Below are 22,070 nucleotides of genomic sequence, written 5' to 3' on the forward strand. Positions count from 1 at the left end.
GCATGACTGCGGTTTAAACACTTCGGTCAGAATGTTCGGCTTGACCTTCGCGACAGGGAGCTCAAGGCTCAGGGCCTTGGCAGCCCTCATCAGGACCACCGAATAGGCAGCACCTGCCTCAGACGCCACAGGGGTCGGGGAGACAAACCCAGGGTTGGGCGACTCGTCCAGACCACTGGCATCACCCAGATCACCTACCCAGTCCACATCATACTGGCAGGCACGGGATAAAGGGTCCTCAGACCCCTCCCAACCCTCTCCATACTCGTCCTCATCGCCTTTATTCTGGATCGACGATATAGACCTCGGGGTCAATGGGCCCCATCGGCGCCGGATCCGGCGTCGGACGACGCCGGTCCGACTCCGCGTCAGGAGTCAGAGGGGAAATGGGGGTGGCGCCGCGTGGCGTCGGGGACCCGACGCCGGCCGGAACCGACGGCGGAGTCGCTGCACCGCGCGGAGGCGGTACCACGGGCTGGCCCAAAGGAACCGACGCCGGAGAGGCCGGTAGACCAGCCGGCGACGAACCTGAGGGGCCCAGCGGCGCCGAGGCCGGAGCCACCGGCGGCGTCCAGGCAGGAGCACCCGAACCGCTCGGGCCCCCAGACGGGACCGACGGGCCCGCAGGCGCCGTAGGCCCCGCCGGAGGAGACCTCGCCCTCATAGCGATGAGGAAGGCCTCGATCTCCTCACGCGACGCGCCTTCCCCAGGGACCGACAGGTATGGGGCAGACGGCGTCGGCAACCCACGCGGGGCCGCGGGGGTGGGGCCACCCGAGCCCCCGGCCGCATCACGCGGGCGTCGGGGGGAGTCGGGGGTACGATGACGACGCCCCGACTTCTTACGCTTACCTGACGAACCGGAGGAATGGTGGCGACTCCCGGAGCGCTCATGGCGGCTCCGCGATCGTTCCTTCGACCGCTCCCTCGACCTCCGACCGGACCGGGACCGCTCTCGACGCGGGGCCGACACACGGAGCTCGAGAAGCTTGCGGGACCGCTCCCGCCTAGCTTTACCAGTCAAGGCCCGACAGTCGACGCAGGACTCCACGTCGTGGTCCGCGCCCAGACACCGGAGGCAGAGTCGATGGTGGTCGGTGACCGACATCAGGCGGTCGCACTCGTCGCAACCCTTGAAACCGGGCATCCTACCGGCACCGTAGAAGATTAAGTAGTTAACAATAAACTTGGTCAAAAGACCGGAGTACTGCTCTTCGGATCTGCGCTAACTGGCGCGGAAAAAAGAAGAACTGACGTCAGCGCGCGGAGGCGGCGTCTATATACTCCAGCGACGTCATCACGGCGCACGACGCCGACGACGCGGAGCCGCAGGGGACGCCTGCAGACGACGCCTACCGACGCGCAGGGGTACTGCTACGCAAAAGTTTCCGGATCCAGACTGACGCCTGGGGATATTCTAAGGTAAGGAATCTAATACTAACCTGTTTCTTTCAGATGTTGCTGGGCTGTTCCGTTGTTCTGTTCTTAGCTCTAGACGAAGGGTATTGGGACTAGGCTTTGTCATGTTTGGGATGGCGAAGTGGGTGGGGGGAGGGGGGATGGGAGATTGCTATGGTTGGAACAGTCACTGCTCGTATTCATGTCTTTCCTACCCAATGTACCAAGAAACTTTACATATATTGGCACTGCACATGACTTTTGTATGTACTGTTGATATGATGTGATAGCGATGGGTAAACCCTTGAGATTCATAACATGGAATGTTAGAGGCCTCAATAGTCCGAAGAAAATAAGACAGGTCTTCGCATACTTAGAAAGGCATTTCATAGATATTGCGCTGCTGCAGGAAACGCACCTGCTTCCCAATAAATCTTAGATACTTGGCCACCGATGGGCTGAATATTCAATCTCAGCTACGTACTCCTCATATGCCCGCGGGGTGTCGACTATTATACGAAAAGGAGCTCACTTCACCCTGGATCATACTGACATAGACCCGCAGGGCAGGTATGTTATTCTCATGGGCACGCTCCGTGGCACCAGAGTGGGCGTTCTCAACGCCTATGGACCGAACATAGACGACCTAGAATTTTTCATGTCCCTCTTTGCTAAAGTACGAGACCTGCCACCCCTTGAGTGGATATGGGGCGGAGACCTTAATATCACACTAAATCCCACACTTGACCGCTCCCATGACACCCGCCGTCCACCACAAGCGCGCTGCGTCGGTAGTCCATCATGGCATGGAGGAGTTAGGATTACATGATGCATGGAGAGAGCGGCACCCCGCCTTACAGGAAAGCACACACTCATCCACAGTACATAACAGTTGGTCAAGGCTAGACTACTGGCTATTAACAGATCGTGCATCCACCTGGGCCACAGATATTCAACACCTACCCAAGACATTATCGGATCACAAGCCAGTTATGTCCCTGAATGTCCCCACATATATGCCCCTCCTTTCGTGTGGCGTTTCAATGCCATGGCGTTGCTAGACCCCTTATACAAGGAGGCAATACACACTGCCATAGAGGACTTCTTCACTCAGAACGCTAAATCTGTAGACCGTGCAGGTACACTATGGGAGGCCTTCAAGGCAACGATATGAGGGATCTGCATTAGCACTTCTGCAGGGATACTGAAAGACATACGAACGCAGTTGCAAAACTGTGAGAACAAAATTCGTACACTGGAAGCGGAATATGACTCTACACATAATGCGGTCGCGCTAGGGACGCTGCGAGAGGAGGTCACACGCTACAACATACTAGCCGATTATGAAATAAGATACACATCGAGGCGTAATAGGGCACGTAAACTAGGAGAAGGGGGCGCCCTAGACGCATCCTAGCGCAAAAAATACGCACAGAACACAAGCAACATACGATTACACTGATAGAAGATGAGGAGGGACAAACACACTATGATACCCCGGGAATACTAGCTACCTTTGCACAAACATACGGAAAAGTCTACACCACCCAACATACAGCCAGAGAGTATGAAACACTACAGTATATCGAAGACATAGCGCTGGTGTGGCTGTCGGATGCCCATAGAGACTACCTTGCGCAGCCCATAACAGAGGAGGAAACACTGGCAGCCATTAAGGCTTTACCAAATGGGAAAGCACCGGGACCGGATGGGTTCACCGGGGAATTTTACAAAGCCTACTCAGAGGAGATAATCCCACATCTCCTCGAAATGTACGATGAGGCACATGAAAATGGCACTCTTCCGCAGACATTGAGGGAAGCGCTCATAGTGGCGATTTTGAAACCAGATAAAAGTCCATCACAGCCGGAACCATATCGCCCCTTATCATTGATAAATACAGACGTTAAGATACTAGCTAAGATTATTGCCTCAAGGCTACAACCCCTGATGTCCACGATTGTACTTCCCGACCAATCGGGTTTTATTCCGGATAGATCCACCACACACAACTTTTTTTGAAAATATCTTTATTAGTCATATCGAATCACCATAACAGACATGATAGAATATCACATATCAGCAAGTCATTTCCTCTGTAATGGTGAGTAGGACAGCATACAATCATCATTTCCACTTTTCCATTTTCAGAAAAACACCCCAATCCCACAACTATACCCTCCCCCTCCCCCCACCAGCACTGACAGTTCCAGCTTATTAGACCAGTATAGGCAATGGTTTGGCTGTAACAATCATGTTAACCTAATAATGGGCTACTCTTCATTCTCCTGTTATATGTAAACAAAACATTATATGACATTATATGATTCTACTATTCAGTTCAAAGAAAGAGATGCACTCCTAGTCGTCTGAGGTTCATCCATGTTTATCTGTGTAGTTTGTTTGCGGCGTGCATTCACCTGTTTTGCGCTTCGTCTCAGTGCGCTGGGTAGAAATGTCATATACAAAGAATCTCCTTTTCTGATTCCGTCAGGTTGCACTGCTAGTCTTTTAAATTGAATCAATTGAATCAATGTTTTCGCTTTTCTCTTGTTCATTCTTCGTTATATTTAACTGTTTTAATTCATTTCTTCACTTGTATTATCAATTCATTTTACTCAATTATTCGGTGAACGGAATTATTTCACAAAAGCTCAGGAGTCCGATATGGGTTCCACATTCCATAATGTTTATTAAAACGGCCCAATGCATTTCGGAAAAAGTTTTTCCTTCTTCAGGGGCATCTACAAATATAAAAATCAATTTTAACTGACCGGTTCACATTTATTAAATACTTTGTTACAAACATATATAACCAATTATGACATTGCTTCTTCTCAGGTTTCTACACTTTCCCTCTTATATTTCATCTATGATATTCTGTAATTTCTAGCCCCACAATTCTCTCTCCCTCTGTGTTATACGACCTTTTGTGCTGTTTTACGCTTACCATGCTCAATGGGTCCCCAGGGTGCTTAAAATCACGTCTTGCTTCATAAACGAAAGTATGAAGCAAGACGTGATTTTAAGCCAATGTCATAATTGGTTATATATGTTTGTAACAAAGTATTTAATAAATGTGAACCGGTCAGTTAAAATTGATTTTTATATTTGTAGATGCCCCTGAAGAAGGAAAAACTTTTTCCGAAATGCATTGGGCCGTTTTAATAAACATTATGGAATGTGGAACCCATATCGGACTCCTGAGCTTTTGTGAAATAATTCCGTTCACCGAATAATTGAGTAAAATGAATTGATAATACAAGTGAAGAAATGAATTAAAACAGTTAAATATAACGAAGAATGAACAAGAGAAAAGCGAAAACATTGATTCAATTGATTCAATTTAAAAGACTAGCAGTGCAACCTGACGGAATCAGAAAAGGAGATTCTTTGTATATGACATTATATGATTCTAGCAAGGTCTACACCTCGGTCAGGACGGGAGGCTATTGTCATACAGTATATGCATGCCACCCAACAAACAATTCATCCTATTGCAGGCCACATCCACCCTCCGTTGTCACGTGCAGTGGTATCCCTAGTCATCTTGTTCTTTAAGACCATGCTCAAATTCCGTCAACAACTGGTTCCAGTCCAGTGAGATGGGATGTTTACGGAGTCCCCTACGCTCTTCTCTATGCAGTTCCTGCCCCTCTGCCCTACCCCATTGTATCACTTCCCTGCCCCAGTGTTCCACGCCTGGTGGCCTAGTTGACTTCCAATTCATGGCTATTGCCCTTTTCGCCAGCAACAACGCTAAATCCACAAACCTAGTAGCCACACTCCTTTTCTTCTCCTCGTGGCCTATCCCTAGTATGCCAAACAATGCGGACGTGTAGGGTCTGCCTGGTGCTAAGTCGCTCAGGATGTGTTGAATCATGCCCCAGTAAGTATCCAGTTTGGGGCAGGTCCAAAACATATGCAGGAGTCCAGCATCTTCGTGTTGACATCTGGGGCATGTACCGGCTGCATCAGGGAACATCGTCCGCAGCCTGTTGGAGTCAGGTATGACCTGTGAACTATCATGAGCTGTATGAACTTGAATTTAGGGTTGCGGGTTTTTTTTTGTTTGGCAATTGTAGCGCCCTATCCCACTCCTTATCATGCAGGGCCCTCCCCGCATCCTCCTCCCAACGCATTCTAAGGGGTTGCAGTGGATTAGTTCTGCCGGCTCTGATGCCATGAGACAGCCATTTCGTTAGGTGGCTACCCGTTCCCATCAGATACAGCATAGTGGTCAGTGTGTTAGTGTCCGGCTCCAGTCCGCCTCCCGCCCATTGCGTGGTTATATAATGTGTGACTTGCGCATGCGTTATGAACAGTGTCGTTGGCGCCTGGTGCAGCCTGAGGAAGTCTGCATTTGTCATGAGTCTGCCGTCCGAGAAGAAGTCCCCGACCTGCGTAACTCCAGCATCAGTCCAAGGACATAGTTTCCGTTCCGTCAGTAAACCCGTTCCCAACAAGATATCCAGCCTTGGAATTGAGGGTGCATAGGATGTATGTCTGTTCGTGTAACGTATGGCCTTTTTCCATTGTGTGAGCGCCAGCCTAAGTAGTGGTGGTGCCAATTCGGGTATCCTGGCCCTTGGAAGTAACAACCGATGTATGTCCCCCCGCTGTCTGTCGGTTTCTGTCATATCTAGTTCTTGGAGGTTTCGGCCCGCCAGCCAGTATGCCAGCCATTGCAGTTGACACGCATATCCGTATGCTATTAGGTCTGGCACCCCCAAACCGCCCCTATCCGTAGGAAGTTGTAATTTTGCCAAGCTTATACGCCTTCTGCCTGTACCCCACACCAGTTCCGTCAATATCGTGTTTAGTGACTTGAAAAAGGGTGCAGGCACGAGGATAGGCAAGTTAGTGAAGAAGTAGAGCAGTCTTGGCAGTACCACCATTTTGGAGATGGCGACTCTGCCCGCCACAGACAAGGGTAGGGAGGTCCAGAAGCGCACCTGAGACTTCAGGTCGCATAGGGCCTCTCCCAAATTGCCCTCCAGCATGTCCTGTGGTCTGCGATATATCTGGATGCCTAAGTATTTGAAGGTCACGGGTGCTATTTGAAATCGGTAGGGACCAAACGGGATGTGTGTCTCGTCCAGTGTTCTGTGGAATCCGAACCCATACGATTTTTTTCATTTATCATAAGGGCCGAGAGCCCGTGGAAGGCAGTAAAGATCTCCGGTAATGGGTGCATTGGACTGGTGATATCATTTAAGAACAGTAGTATGTCATTCGCATACGCTGAGATGACATGATGGTTTGCAAGTCTGGCGATACCAGCAGTGGCTGCAAGGGCCCGCACTTTTATCATTATGGGTTCCAGTGCAAGTATAAATAGTAGGGGAGATAGCGGGCATCCCTGTCTCGTGCCCTTCTCTATCTTGAATGGGCCCGAGATACATTTATTGGTGCGGACCCGTGCTGTAGGTCTCCGATACAGTAGGGACACCCAAGCTATAAATTCCGGTGGGATCCCAAACCTGGCCATCACCGCAAACATATAGTCCCACCTGAGGGAATCGAAGGCCTGTCTAAGGTCCAGGGATATGCATCCCTCCGTGTCCTTTCCTGCGGCATTAGGTACCATGAGTTGGCTTAACCTCCTCAGGTTTAGGGCGGTGCTTCTGCCCGGTACGAAGCCGCACTGATCAGGGTGTATCATGGCAGGAATGAATTGGGAGAGTCTTGTGGCTAGTAGTTTACTAAGGATTTTAAAATCTATATTGAGCAACGACAGGGGTCTATAGTTCTCCAGTTGTAGGGCGTCCCTCCCGGGTTTGAGGAGAGACACTATCATGGCTTGTGATGTCGTGCCCGGTAGTGAATCACCTTCTAGTGCCTCCCTGTTAAGTGTGTGTAGTCAGGGGTCAGATAGAATTCTGCCGGTAGGCCATCCGTCCCGGGTGCCTTGTTCCTAGGAAGCGCCTTAATTGCCTGTCTCACTTCCATTAAGGTAATGGGCTTTGAAAGTTCCGTTCTTTGAGTCACACTCAATTGGGGAATGCATATGTCAGAGAAGAAGGACTCCAAGTCCTGGTCCGAGAGCAGTTCGTGTGGGCCATACAGTCCAGAGTAATAGTGTTGAAACGCTGCGTTGATCCCTAGCTGGTCTTGTGTTAACACCCCTGCATCGTCTCGCACTTCCATTATAGGAGCGCTTGTCGGTTCGTTACGCGTTAGGCGTGCTAACAGCGTGCCCGCTCTATCTGCTTGTGAGTGTTGTCTGGTGGTATAATCCCCATAGTCGACCACTCTCAATTCCTCCAATAGTTCCGCATGTTGTATGTGGGCCTCTTGGAGTTGCGTGAGAGCTTAGTTTTCGAGCAGCGCTAGGCTGTCCTCCACCGCCTTCAGTTTTCCTAGTATAATGTGTTTAATTCCCACCTTCGTACCCATCGCCACTCCACGGATGGTCGCCTTAAAGGCGTCCCATTCGACCTGCCTAGAGCTGGCGGCCGTGCCCTCGTTGTCAGTAAAGTAGTTGGAGCTTGCGCCCAGCAACGTTGACCTAAAAACTGGGTCCTCCAATAATCCCGGGGAGAGTCTCCATGTCGGGATCGGGGTGGGCAGCCTCCCCCAGTGTAGTGTCAGCTCCACCGGGTTGTGATCTGATAGCGTCTTACCCATGTGTTGTACTGAGATAATCGACGCCAGTAGAGTCTTGGAACATAGCAGTCTATCGATTCTGGTGTGCAACTTGTGGGGTGGAGAATAGAAAGTGTATTCCCTGTGGGGTGTGTGAAGGACTCTCCAGGCGTCAATCAGTTCCCAGCCATTCACCCAACGCGCCAGCGCTAGTGCCTGTTTTCTGCTCTCCGTACTGTGAAGTGGTGGGTGCGACCTATCCAGTGCTAGGTCTAATACTGCATTGCAATCACCCCCAAGTATCCATTCATACACCACCCAATCTGATAACACCCTGCGATCCACCACACACAACTTACGTACGATCTTTGCTCTTTTACACCAACTGAACCCAGATCTTCATGCCGTGGCAGTGTTACTGGACGCTGCCAAGGCCTTTGACTCTGTAGAGTGGCCATACATGTTTACAATTCTGTGACAGATTGGCCTTCCCACGTGACTTTTAACGTGGATCACTCTCCTATACACAAACCCAACAGCATGCATAAAAATTAATGGGCACATCTCAGACTCTGTACCTATCCAACGGGGCACCAGGCAGGGATGCACGCTCTCCCCTCTCCTTTTCTCGATTGTACTGGAACCTCTGGCTTGTAAAATCCGCCAACACTATGTCCATACTGCACTTCGATTCCAGATGCGTCCCATTAGTATATCGCTTTATGCAGACGATATGGTCTTATATCTTCGTGACCCTGAAAATAACCTCTCCCCACTGCTTCGAGAGTATGTGAAGTTCGGCCGACACTCTGGCCTCCATATAAACTGGAATAAATCCGCTGTAATCCCCTTAACTGACAGCACAGAAGCTCCACAACTAGACTTCCCCCTCGTCTGGCAAGATGACCCAATTAAATATTTGGGAATTTGGGTGCATAGAGATGCAGAATTAGTAATAAGACAAAACTATGGGATGGCCATTGACCACATAGAAACACAGATACAGAGATGGATATCACTTCCTCTCTCACTGGCCGATAGAATCTCCATGCTGAAAATGGTGATTCTACCCAAACTGCTCTACTTATTCATAAACGTACCCATCCCTCCCCCCTCATCAGTGTTCGCTAGACTTCGTGCAGGCTTCATAAAGTTAATATGGGCGGGGAAACAAGCTAGAATAAGTCTGCACACGCTATCCCTCCAATATAGTGCAGGAGGCTTTACGGTCCCTGATGTATACCTCTACTACCAATGTGCTCAGGCACACTTTGCATATTACTGGTACCACCCGGTGCGGTACTTGCCCCACCTGGCAGTTGAGGATGGTAACGCTCACCCGATACCACTGACCAGCATACTGTCCCACAACCGACCACACCTTTCATTGAAGGAAATCAACACTGTGCGCACTACCTCTCAAGCATGGCAGCGGATTAGCCAGCTAGCTCACAAAACTCACACATATGCCCCTAGCCTCCCATTACCATACCATCTGGGATTATCAGTTACGCTAGAAAAGAACAATATGGCTTTGCTAGAACAAGTGGGCATCACTACGCTGGGTGACCTGTACCCAAATGGCACATTTCTTGCTCCTGAAGACCTAACGTACATAAACAACCAAACACTTTTGTTTCGATTCACTTATCATAGACAGAGCTGCTACCCGGGCATTCTACCCCTCCTTTCCAGAAGAACCCCCTACGCTACATTCACTACTAATGCTGCTGACATCAACCACTCACGCACATATCATATCCCGATTGTACAAACAGATCCAATCGGAGATTGGAGCAGACACGACAAAAGCGCGTAATAAATGGGCCACCCTGCTAGACGCACCCCTCACGGAGGAAGACTGGATGGCCAGCTGCACACTGATTACGCTACTCACCCCCAATGGCAACCTTCCTATTATCCACTACAAGTATATCCATCAAATGCACCACACTCTGCTTAAACTGTGTAAATATAATCTAAGGGAAGACGCTAAATGTAGATGCTGCGGGACAGACCACGCAGACTTTGCACATTTGGCATGGTGCTGTGAGAAGGTGCAGCAATTCTGGACAATAGTCATAGACCATTTAGGGAAAATGCTATCCTGCACACTGCCATGTACTCCCAGACTTTGTTTGCTTGGTCTTGATATGCCGCTGAAAGCAGTAAAAAAGAAACTTGTGGCCATAATGATGTTGCTGGCAAAACGCAGTGTCTATGAACTGGGACTGCAAACAAGCCCCGACGCTTCAGGATTGGTTACTAGATGCCATTTACTGCAGGGATAACTTTATGCTATATGCAGAGGAACTGTCGGCTGCTTCTAAACCCTCAGACATTTGGGAGCTGCTGTCTGAGTATCTGCGTGCACATCCCGACCTGCTTAAGGCTCCCTCTAACCCACTGCCCTAAACGCTGAAATAATTTTATATCCCATTATGCTACCCCTGCCTATTCATATCTGTGTTGTACTGGATGTGCATGCTTGATGATTTGCCAGTTTTTTTTTATATGCTTTGTACTTTGGATCACTCCATGATATTTTACATCCTGACTATGTAATGACGGTGACTGGTTTTAGTTTGTAGCTCTTGTCTTCTTTGTCAAAACTGATGAATAAAAAAATAAAGAAATAAAAAAAAGATAAAGAAATTGACTTATCCGACATCACTAGCTGGAATGCCCTAAAAGCAACTGTAAGACATACTTTTAAAATTAGATCTAATATGAACAAGGAAGTGGACAGTAAACTCCTAGAACTAGAATATGACTCACTGATAAGTATAATTATGGCACTTTATCATAACCCGACTGCTAAAGTGGTGTGGGTACAGGTGCATGCTAGTGGTGGGGGAACAGGTGCATGAGCCCTGTGCCCCTACAGTACCCAGGGCCATTCCTGGGCACTGTAAGCGCAGTGATGCCATTAAGAGCATATGGTGCTGGGAGGTTGTCATTACGAACTTCACAGCACCATAATGGCTACACTGAAGACTGATAAGTTTGATATCAAACCTCTCAGCACATTAAACCCACACTGATGCCAGTGTGGGATTTGATGTAAAATGCACTACAGAGGGCATCTTAAAGATGCCCCCTGAAACCTAACCTACAATCCACGTCTTGTCTGAGAGGCTGCCTAGGCTTCCACCGAGCAGACATGTTGCTGGACCCCTGGGTGGAGAGCCCCCGCTCTCCTGGGCCTGCAACAATGCACATTCTGGGCGAGGTGCTAGGTCTCCTCCCCCAGGATGGGCAGGGGGAAGCTTCAAAGGCATGTCGCCTTTGAGAGCTTCTCCAGGCCACTTGCTGTACCCAGCAACTGGCCCCCACCAGTTCTGACCCCCCACTCTGGCGGGAAGACTGGCGGGAAACCCTACGTCAGGAAGGGGGTGTGCCAACCTGTGCCAACTCCACCTCTCAGGTGGGAGAGGCGAGGTGGAGCACGACCCCGGGATACCGCCATCTTGAGGATGGGGAACCCTACCCAATCAGAAATAGGCTCCTGCCCCCCCTCCCACAGGAGAGGAGCAGGATAGGGGGTGTACTCGCCCCAGGACAGGGACCTATTGGTCCCTGCCCTTCCCCTACCTGTAACACCCCTACAGTGGCAAAACAAGAGCAAGTATATTGGTTTCTGTCCAGCATCTTTACCCAATTTTACAGATCTATACATTGGACTTTTTAAATATATAAGAAATCTTAAACTAAAAAATGTTTTTTCGAACAGAGCTAGTAGTGGTTTTGTGTGTGTTGAGCTGTTGCTTTTCATCCAAGCAGAGAGGTTGCTCATACAGTTTGCAAAATTTCCTTTCACTGTGCTGGTTGAGTCAGAAAAGGAGAGGATGAGCTGTGTGTTGTCGATGTAGGATACTATGTTGATGCTGTGGGTTCTTACAATGTCCACGAGGGGAGTCATGTAGACGTTGAAGAATGTTGGGCTGAGCGATGATCCTTGTGGGACTCTGCAGATGAGTTTCTGGAGTTCTGAGGTGTATGGGGGGAGGGAGTCTAACTCGTTGAGTTTCATCCGTGAGGAAGGAGCATATCTACTTGAGGGCCGGTCGAGAGACACCCAAGTGCTGAAGCTTTCCGATGAGTGGCTTGTGGGAGACCGTATCAAAAGCTGCGGAGAAGTCAAGGAGAACGAGTGTGGCCATTTCTCTTTGGTCGAGAACACTTTCGATGTCATTGTTGGCCGCAATGAGGATGTCTCTGTCCTGTGAGTGGTGTGAAAGCCTGATTGAGAGCCTTCTAGGAGTTCATGGAGGTCTAGGTGGTCTGCGAGTTGGGTATTGGCTTTCTCCATGCCTTTAGCTGGGAATGCCAGTAGCGAGATGGGTCTGTAGCTGCTGAGGATGATTGAGTCTGCTGCTGGTTTCTTCAATAAGGCATTGGCTTCTGTATTTTTCCAGCAAAATAAGAAAGTGGAAGTCGTTATGGAGGTGTTGATGATAGCGGTGAGCGTGGGGGAGATGATGGTACTTCCAAGGTTGTATATGAAGTGGGGGCATGGGTCTGCGGGGGTTCCTTAGTGGATGGTATTCATCAGTGTGGTGGTTTCTTCATTCAAGAGGGGCTTCCAGTTGCTTAGCTGCTGTTTGACAATGAAGAAGGTGTACGGCGGGGCGGGGGGAGTTCCCATCAGAATGCAGTGTTTCTAAAGTGTTGTAGATCTTGGCAAGCTCCTGCTCAAATACGTTTGAGAGGTTGTTGCAGAGTGCCCTGGGATGGGATGATGATGTCGGCAGCTGAGGTTTGGAAAACTCCTTGATGATAGTGAAGAGTTCTTTGCTAATGTTGAAGCGGCCTTTGAGCCTGAGAGTTAGGGCCTTTTTCTTAGCATCTTGTAGTTTTTGGGTGTAGAGCTTAAGGGCGGCTTTATATGTGGATCTTACAGTGGTTTTTTTGTGATGTCTTTATTTTCTCTCAAGTTGTTTACAGGGGCACTTGGACTCCCTGGGATCATTTGTGTACCAAGCTGGGTTGTTTCTTGTTTTCGTAGGTCTTGTTTTTGGTGGGAGTGGTGTGGTTGCATAGTCGGCGACTCATTTATTGTAGAGCTTTGGGTAGACATCGAGGTTCCTTGTGTGGTGGATGGGTGTTACAGAGAACCTGAGAATGCACTCATGTGATGTAGCTAAATCACCAGTAAACACCGGATTATGAATTGAATAGGGGGGTTGGGGGCAGAGAAAGGTGAAAATTGTCCTCAACCTAACTTTGAGCTCAAACCCACTATATCTGGAATTTTTAGTTAAACTAATACTTTTGGTAGCACTTTAAGTGGCCCGGGTCCTGGCAGTGCTAAGCACCAACTGTTCTAAACATCAGGTGCTGAGACAGAAATCTATTGGGCTCTTCATTGTTGCCCTCACCCTGAAAATAAAACTCTTCACTCAGGAGCACTACCAGCCATCACCAGCCTTTGATGTTACCATGGAAATACTCCTTTGTTATGCAGCTGCCAAGAAGGAGCTTTTCAGAAGATACAATGACCTGCTAGTGATCTGTAAGTGCAGTTGTCTGGATCCGCAGTGGAGCAGGAGGGCTGAACGGCAGAGCGCAGGCTCAGGCTCTAAACCTAACAGGTCTGCAGTGATAAAGCTGCTGCATGGGCAGTTGATGCCAATTATTACCAGCTTCTAGACATTTTTTCAAATAAGTATTTTACAAAGCATTTTATTTAATGTTTCTAATGGAGTGATATTGTTATTTCACATTATCATAAGTACAGAATTGAAGCATTTTCACTATTCTTTGCCACAAAGCCATTGCTGTTACTCATTCTTCTTCTGCAGCTAACAACCATTAATAAAATCGATAGTTTGGGCTTGTTTTAGGTGAATGACAGTTGTTCCATTATATATCTGAATGCAACAACAGAAAGAGGGAGCAAAATACCTGTTAGGCAGAAGATTTTTATCTCACATATTTAAGCCATGCCCTTTTTCTATATAGGTGACACCCCTTTGAGAGATTCTCCCACCCCCAGTTTTTCAACACACTTAAAGCCCTAATTTTCGATGTCCATGCACATACAGGAAAGTATTTATTAAATGAATACAAAGATTAAATTTAGCTGCCCCATCAGAACTCTGGGTAGATGTTCAAAATCAACACAGAGTAAAGAGATAATCTTGTCTTAGAATCCAAGTGTGGGGCACTTATTTACAATGGGGAATTATATTCAAAGTAACCTCTACATACACCAAGATTGTGGAATTGCTGTGATTACTCAGCAAGTGGGCAACATAAGGACAACCGTATTCTATGTGAAATTCCAGAGACATAGTGCAATTTTGTGAGTTATCTTTTTAAGTAATACTTACATTTTGAGTCAAGTGAAACTAACAGAATTATTTGACATGGGCATCAAGGTTTTGGTGAGGTACCACATCATGTCAAAAGTTTGCAACAAGCGAAGATAATTACTTCAGACAAATTATCCCTACAAGCTTTAAACAGCAACACACATAGAATGTTGGAATCTCTACTTAAGACAAAGACTTTGAAAGTATGAGTAATGGTAGGGACACACTTTCTTTTCTAACTTACCAATGCGTCTCTTTCAGTTTCTTGGTGTTTAATTTGGAACACTAGCTGCTGTGTGTGGACTACTCTAACAGGCCATCACTTACTGCTTGGGCCTATACCTAAGGTCTTTACCCACTTTTGAAGTAATTGATAGTGGGGTATAGTCCTGTAGTCTGTAAAGGGTATTAAGATTCAGGAGACATGGAATAAAAAGGGTATTTTAACCCCTTGCATGCTGATGACGGCCCCCAGCCGTCATGCACTATGGTGCTCGTGTGCGGATGATGGCTGGGGGCCGTCATGAACCCGCCCACTTGCGATTTTGCCGCACAGGCGCAGAATCGCTGCCGCATGCAAGGGGTTAAAATAATACAATTTGTTTCAAAATAATGTTAGATACTACTGTCCGAGAGGCATGTCATGTAGGTTAACCAAGTGAAATTGTTCTGAAGATCACAGAATTTTCGGGCACATTTTGCATTTGAAAAATGATTCTTACTTTCAACTCAACTCATCTGGCCAATGAAAACATTCTCCCTGGGATCAACAACAAGTCAGAAAACTAGTATTACTTAAGAACACTATAACTCTTAATCATTTAAATGACTTTAACCCTCATCAGATTTCTATCGCATTAGTACACCTTACCTGATAATGTATGAAGACTGCATTGCAGTGAGGGAGGCCAATGGAAGGCCAAATCCAAAGTAGTAGGGCCAGTTTCTCTCGATGTTGGATAGTCGCTGATGCATTTCAATACCTAGTAAATAGGAAAAATATGAGTTCAAAGACATTGTAACAGACCAAACAAAAAAAAAAACAACTTAAAACCTTTAGTTATAAAAACACATACAGAATGTCATCTGAGATGATCAAACTCTGTGTCCAATCCCAAAAGAATGTAGAAAACAGACTACGATTCCTTTATCTGACATTATTTGCAATTGTTCAAAATGGTATAAGTTATCTCCCCTTTTATTTATTTTTTAACAGGCATTAAATCTTGTGTGAAGCAAAATGGTCTGAGCCTTTAGCTCCAACGTCAGTGGGCTAAAGCTGGTTCATCTGCTATAGATCTTCTTTTCCAAAGTCCTGCATCTTTTGACCCAAGTAAGCAGAAAGAGAAATCTGTGTAGGAAATTTTACCTGTGAAGGGTAAGCTAGAATTATCATTACGTTCATATTCGCAAACTAGAGCCTTTGCTTTGGCTTTTGTTTTTCAGGATTGAACCAGGAAGGCCACCTAATAATTTTGTGCCTTAAATTCATTCAGAAAGATCAGTAAAGTGGCTCCTCACTTGAAGTTTCTTATAATGGATGCACATTAAGATGAAATACTGAGTGTTTTACACTTGTCAAGTCTCGTCCGTTTTTGTTTTACTTTCATAAGTTTTTTTTCATTCTTTGCATTAGTTAGATGTGAATATATTTCACCAATAGTGCACAACCTTGTAGGCTTGTGGCACTCTACAGATATGGCTTCTGATATTTACATATTGATAAAACTCAACAGGACTGGCTACTGAGCAAATTCCCAAATGTTGAGAATCACTTGCTAATCTTTCAGATGATGTTATGGAAAGGTTCCCTTGCTGGGCCCAGCAGCATTGCAAACATTAATTGAGACAGTACTGGATTTTGTATGGGGAGCAATCAGTGTGAGGAAGTACTATAATTAGGTTTATTTTTATAAACAAAGGTTCCATTTGAAGGAGAAGCTGGGCATTTAGATCTAAAGCTTATTCCAAGTAAGATTTTAGATTCAATCTGATGGATCACCTAAGAAATTGTCCTTAGACAATTTTGTGAATTTCACCCATCTGCTACCATAAATGGATTTGGTGGAGTTTGTTCTGGAATATAAAATAGGTAGGGGTGTAAACCTGCAGTGTCACACACCAGGAGAGAGAGAGGTTATTCTTTATGACCTCCGAATGTCTTCCCATTAAAAATAGTCATAAGCAATACAGTTTAGGGTCCCAAAAATTACTCAGTGCTATTATCTATGCTATCCGATAACCCACAGCATTATATCAATAATAGGAGAAGACATCTCACCCACCAACTGGTGGCATGCTTCATCATTGTTATCTAGCTGCGTCTGAATAGGTAAGTGCCATCCAGATCATCTCAACCAACTAATTGGGAGCTCGTGAGTGCCTTTTTCTTGACAAATGCAGTTCGATTTACCATCTAAATTTCGCCAAAATAAAGGGAAACCACCCATTCCATGGATTAGTCAGGAAGCCCAGCAGGTATGCCTGCTGAGCTTGTTGAAACAGTTCAAACCATGCAATAGGCGATTAATTGCAATTGCCACTTTATTTGCCAAGCAGACAGTGGCAATGCAGTGAGGTGCCAGGGCAGCTCCAACACTTCAGAAGTGGGTACGGGACTTGGTATATTGAAAGGACCTGTGGAAAAGTAAATTTTGCCATGTTCTGTGTCCCTACGTGTCATCCATCATATGTTATGTGTGCATGATTAAATATGCATATGCATTCCCCATGTCCGATTAATGACGCAATTACAGTTGTGTCCTCCTCTAGTATGTCAGTTTCCAGTCCTCGTGAATACTACGAATATCAGGCCTATGTAAAGCTATGTTGCCACGTTTCTCAGTGTGCACGTTATTCTATTATAAAGTCCCCGTTTCTAGGCCTCAAAAGGGCCTGGACACCAGATTCAGCTCCTGTCTCCTGAAGCCTCGCTGAGGAGCGATACAGCCCCCACCTGTATCCTCGACCCTTCACTTACTTCCTGCCTCGCAGTGCCCGGTGCAGCCTGGCTCTGCCTCTGAGTCTGCCAAGAGTATGTTATGAGTCCAGTTATCAGTTCAGCCCTCCTTCTCTGCATTCCTAAGCTACTGAACTGCATCAATAGTTTCCGTCATTGTCTAGCCTTCACGTCTCCACGTTAGAGAAATACTGCATTTAATGGTCATTTAATATTCTTCATCACGCACTACATGTAGAATAAATGCATGCTCTAGCCTTAGAGTCTGTTAGCTTTCCCCCTCATGACTTCTAGTTTATATCAACATGTTCTCTAAACATCAGATACTAGATACTGTTTAGGTACATGTCGCTCCGACCCTCCAGACTTCAGTCTCTGCTCCTAGCACAGAGTTCATAGCCCCCAGCTTCTCCTAGTGATACGTCATTGCCAGTTTGCGCGCACCACTAGGTTAGAGGTCCCGGCTCCTTAGGTAGCCCCCTCCATGGTTCCCGCCCCATTCATGACATATTCTGTTACGTTTGCATCACATGTCTATGTATACGCCCAGTTACACCTACTTTTCCCCCTTATCTTTCGCGACTGCTACGCGTCACACCTTCTGCTCCACCCACTGCTACGCCTACTGCAATGTAATGCTATGTGTTTGCGTTATGTATATATGCTCATGTATTGTTATTAAAAGTCAGCGCGCTCATCCCAGATCCAGCCCCAGCAGCTGCTGGGCCCTGCCATCCTATTCCTATGCAGGTTGTCCTGTTCCTGTCCTTATGCTGTATTAAACCTGCAAAACTCCTACTACCTCGAATCTTGACTCTTATTTATTGAGCTATCTGTTATGATATATGTCTAGTCAAAAATAGGGTATTATTTATTTATTTACCACATAATGGCGCCCGAACAGGGACTTGCCCTTTCCCCACGCGTCGGTGAAGCCACGCCGACCCCCTGACCCTCTGCAGTCGTGACGGAACTCTTCTGCGCAGTGGCAGATATTTCTGCTCAAGTATCCCTCAGGCCCACGGAGGTGACGGAGGAGGCGGTCCAGCATCCAGACGAGACGGTGGAGGAACGCGGCGAGTCCCGACCAGAGCCCAAGCCAAGAGTCCAAGGTCCGAGGTATCCGGAGGTCCACCCGTAACTGAAGTCCGAAGTCCGAAGTTCGTCGTCCGTCGTCGTAGCAGCAGTCCAGTCCAGTCTGAGGCCTTCCGTTCTTGCTGCCCGGTGAGTACCGTTACTGGGGTGGTATCTAGACAGGGTCCATTTAATTGACTCTGGTCTGTGGGTTGGTGGTACACAGTCCCACAAACGAAGTGTCCACTTCGGTGGATGCGGGTCCTGACGTGTCTCTTTATGAGACCGGTAAGTTTCGTACTGTTTCAGCAGTGCATCTAGTTTCTGTTCTAGTCAGTTTCTGTTCTCGAGAAAATTTCTGTTCCCAATATCTCCAGGTAGTATTCTGTTCGAACTGTTATTTTAAATGTTTTTCATGTATTTTAATGTCGTGGTATGAATGGGGTATAAGTATCGTGTTCATTGTGTATTGTATTGTGTCTAGATTACAGTTCAGTCATGCCCATATTTTCCAAGTTACGTCAGTTAAAAACTAGAAAGGGTCTGCTGGAAGCAGCAGTTCCCGTCCCGCCCAGGGACAGTCCAGGTCACTTTATGTATCAGAAACATGGCATAAGTGCCATATTGTATCTAGATTTATGGGTAGAGTATACCAAACAGTTAGAAGAAAAGTATAGATGGCCCGTATCGGGTACATGGGATGCCGAATGCATCATGCGAGTAGAGGAGGCATTATGGAAAAAGAAAGCCAGACAATCACAGAAGGATGCCATCGAGTTATGGCGCAAAGAAGCTCATAAAAGAACCGAAAAAGAAATCAGAAAGTCAGAATTAAGTAGAGAATCCTTAGAGCGAGCCCAAGAAAAAGAATTAATCGAGATAGGTGAACAAGTCAAAGCCGAACAGTCAGACAGACAGAGGCATGCCCTTATTAAGGGTATGTATCCTCTTCTTGCCGAGGGCTTGCCAAAAGCGACCCCAGAGGCATCCAGTAATGTTCCGCCACCACTAGTTCCGACCAAGCTACGTCACAAACCGACCGCAGCTGATATTTTTATTTCGTCCTATCTGGACGACACAGTCCCTGAATACGCAAATCCTGTTCCAGATCGCCATTTACGCCTAGAACACAAGTCAATTTCCCATCATTCAGCACCAGAACGAGGTTCCCTAGAACAAGTATTCCAAGCTACCGATCACATTCTGAAATCACGAATCGGTTATAGTGAGTTAAGTACTATGCATGAACAGGAACTAGCCCGATCAGCAGTCCGATGGATTACTGATTCTACCACTTTTCCAGACGAAATAGTGGCACAAATGTTTCTGAAATTGCCCCCAGCCGAGCAGCGACTGGTGGGTATGTATATGATCCAGCACCTCATTACTTTGTATGAGGGTCAGCACTCTGATCCAGGTCCGTTACACGATATCCTGAACGAGTTACTCCAGTATAGATGGAGAGGTCTAGGTACCGATTTAATTAGTGTCATTCTAGAACAGCGCCACAAATATAGAACGTTTCTGAACCCGCATTTTGTTCATGTCTCACCCCCAGAAAGTAAACCATTTTTCATAGAAAAACAGAACCCGTTACGAGAAGTGCATCCAGTTAAGACAGAGGACGGTGAAATGCAACGAGTGTTTGTTTACACCCCGATTACAAAGATGGAACTCCTCGAAATGAAGAAATTAATTCCCTGTCATGATAAAGATCCAGCAGGGTTCCATAGAGAATTAAAAGACATGCTCCGTATGGGAGAATACACTTACCCAGATATCATTAAAATGTTAAAGGTCCTGTTGCCCGCAGGGGTGTATGAAAAGCTAAAGGAAAAAGAATGGGAGGTGGGAGAGAAAAAGATCGATTGGGCAGTTCTAGAAGCTGAAGACAAGGCACGAGTCCCAGGTACCGGTCTAGGAGAGAAATGTAAAGAATTACCAGAATTATTGATTCAAGTTTTACCCAGATTATTGACAACTAGAAAAGAAGACTGGGATGCAATCTCAGCCTGTAAACAGAAACAAGAGGAAGATATTAGTGATTTTTATTCTAGGTTTGAAAAATGCTTTAGCATCAATAGTGGCCTCAAGACAAGTAGTGAGTCATACCCTCACCTTTTTGTTACTAAATTAGTCGAGAATTCAAGCCCACCAATTAAAAATCGAGTTCTGAAAGTCGAAAGCACCTGGCAAGCTAATACCCCGTCCCAGATGCTCCAGATGCTCCAGTACCACCAGAATAGAATCAGGGAAGAACAAGAACACGAGAGAAAACGTATGAAAGACACGAAAATGAAAGTATTAGTTGCACAATCCGTTCCTCAAGACAGTCAGAAGAGGGGTCCGAATCAAGCCAGTCATCCTGCAGCTCCCGTTAAAGGGAACTGCAACTATTGTAAACAGCCAGGTCATTTTATAAATGAGTGTGCAGTTCTGAAACATAACATAGCTACTGGTAAGACTAAAGAAAGACCACGTCCGCCTAGACAAGAACAAGTTCCACAGATTCCTCAGCCACAGAATGCACCACAGACAGTTACAGCACCGCAGCCTATCGCTGCAACACAGCACGTTACATCGCAGATGTACCAGTATGCACAGTCTGAGTATCCAGAGTACCAGCAGTATTCATGAAACAGCCTAGAGAGGGAGGTAGGCTTGCCTCTCATCGAGATACCTGTAGATCAAGAAGGTCCCTATGTTCACAGTCAAGTATTAGGGAAAGACAGAAAGTTTCTGATTGATACAGGGGCAAGTAGGACCACAATTAGCCATGCCGAAGTTCCAGGGGCTCCGCTCTCAGGCTCAAGAAATGTTTCCCTTGGATTTTCAGGAAAACCCATTATAAATGAAATATCAAAGCCAGTCACTCTAGAAGTAGGTCCATTGTCCCGCACTACTGATCTGTTACTTACTAAGTCATGTCCAGAAAATCTATTAGGCATTAAAACACTGAAAGAGTTAGGTGCAGTTATATGCTGTTCCCCAGAGGGAATACGATTGTTCCTACGTGACTTCAAGGGTCACTATGTATTACGAGATTTTGATTCCAGACTGTCTAATGTTCCACAGCATTTATGGGCGCAAGGTCCAACTGATGTAGGTTATATGCAAATCACACCCTATCGTGTGACTCTCAAACCAGGTGTAGTGTTACCACGAATCAGGCAGTACAGATTGCCACCCGAGGCTGTAGCAGCCTTATCCAAAATTATTGACGAGCTCATCGCTCAAGGAGTAGTTGTAAAAACTGACTCCAATGTATGTAATTCTCCGATCATTCCAGTCATGAAACGTACTGATCCAAATGCACCCCCAGTATATCGATTAGTGATCGACCTACGAGAGCTTAATAAATGTATTATTCCGCAGTACCCAGTTGTCCCAGACATCTCTTCCCTATTGACAGCCATTGATTCCGAAGCCACGTTCTTTACAGTAATCGACCTCAAGAATGCATTTTTTAGTGTTCCAATTCATCCAGATAGCCAGTTCCTTTTCGGATTCTGTTTAAATGGAAGGAGCTATATGTTCACACGCGCTCCTCAAGGTCTCACAGAAAGTCCTAGTATTTACAGTCAAGCACTCAAGAGACAACTAGACAACATTCACATGCCAACTGACACTGCCCTGCTCCAGTATGTCGATGATCTACTGATCACAGCCCGTTCTGAACGTGATTGCGAACGAGCGTCACTAACGGTTCTGTATTTTCTAGCCGAGATGGGGCA

At 46.6% G+C, this 22,070-nt stretch overlaps 1 protein-coding gene across 3 annotated transcripts in view; it reads right to left on the minus strand.

The window, feature by feature from the left end:
* The window catches only part of EI24 (EI24 autophagy associated transmembrane protein), a 380,944-nt gene that overhangs the window by 124,236 nt on the left and 234,638 nt on the right, over positions 1-22,070 (minus strand). For all 3 annotated transcript variants that reach the window (XM_078682120.1, XM_078682118.1, XM_078682119.1), the window contains one exon: positions 15,175-15,286. In XM_078682120.1, the coding sequence (XP_078538246.1) occupies positions 15,175-15,286 (112 nt within the window). The remainder of the gene's footprint in view (positions 1-15,174; positions 15,287-22,070) is intronic.

The sequence above is a fragment of the Lissotriton helveticus genome, chromosome 3_1, assembly GCF_964261635.1.
Source record: "Lissotriton helveticus chromosome 3_1, aLisHel1.1, whole genome shotgun sequence".
Taxonomy (NCBI): Eukaryota; Metazoa; Chordata; class Amphibia; order Caudata; family Salamandridae; genus Lissotriton; species Lissotriton helveticus.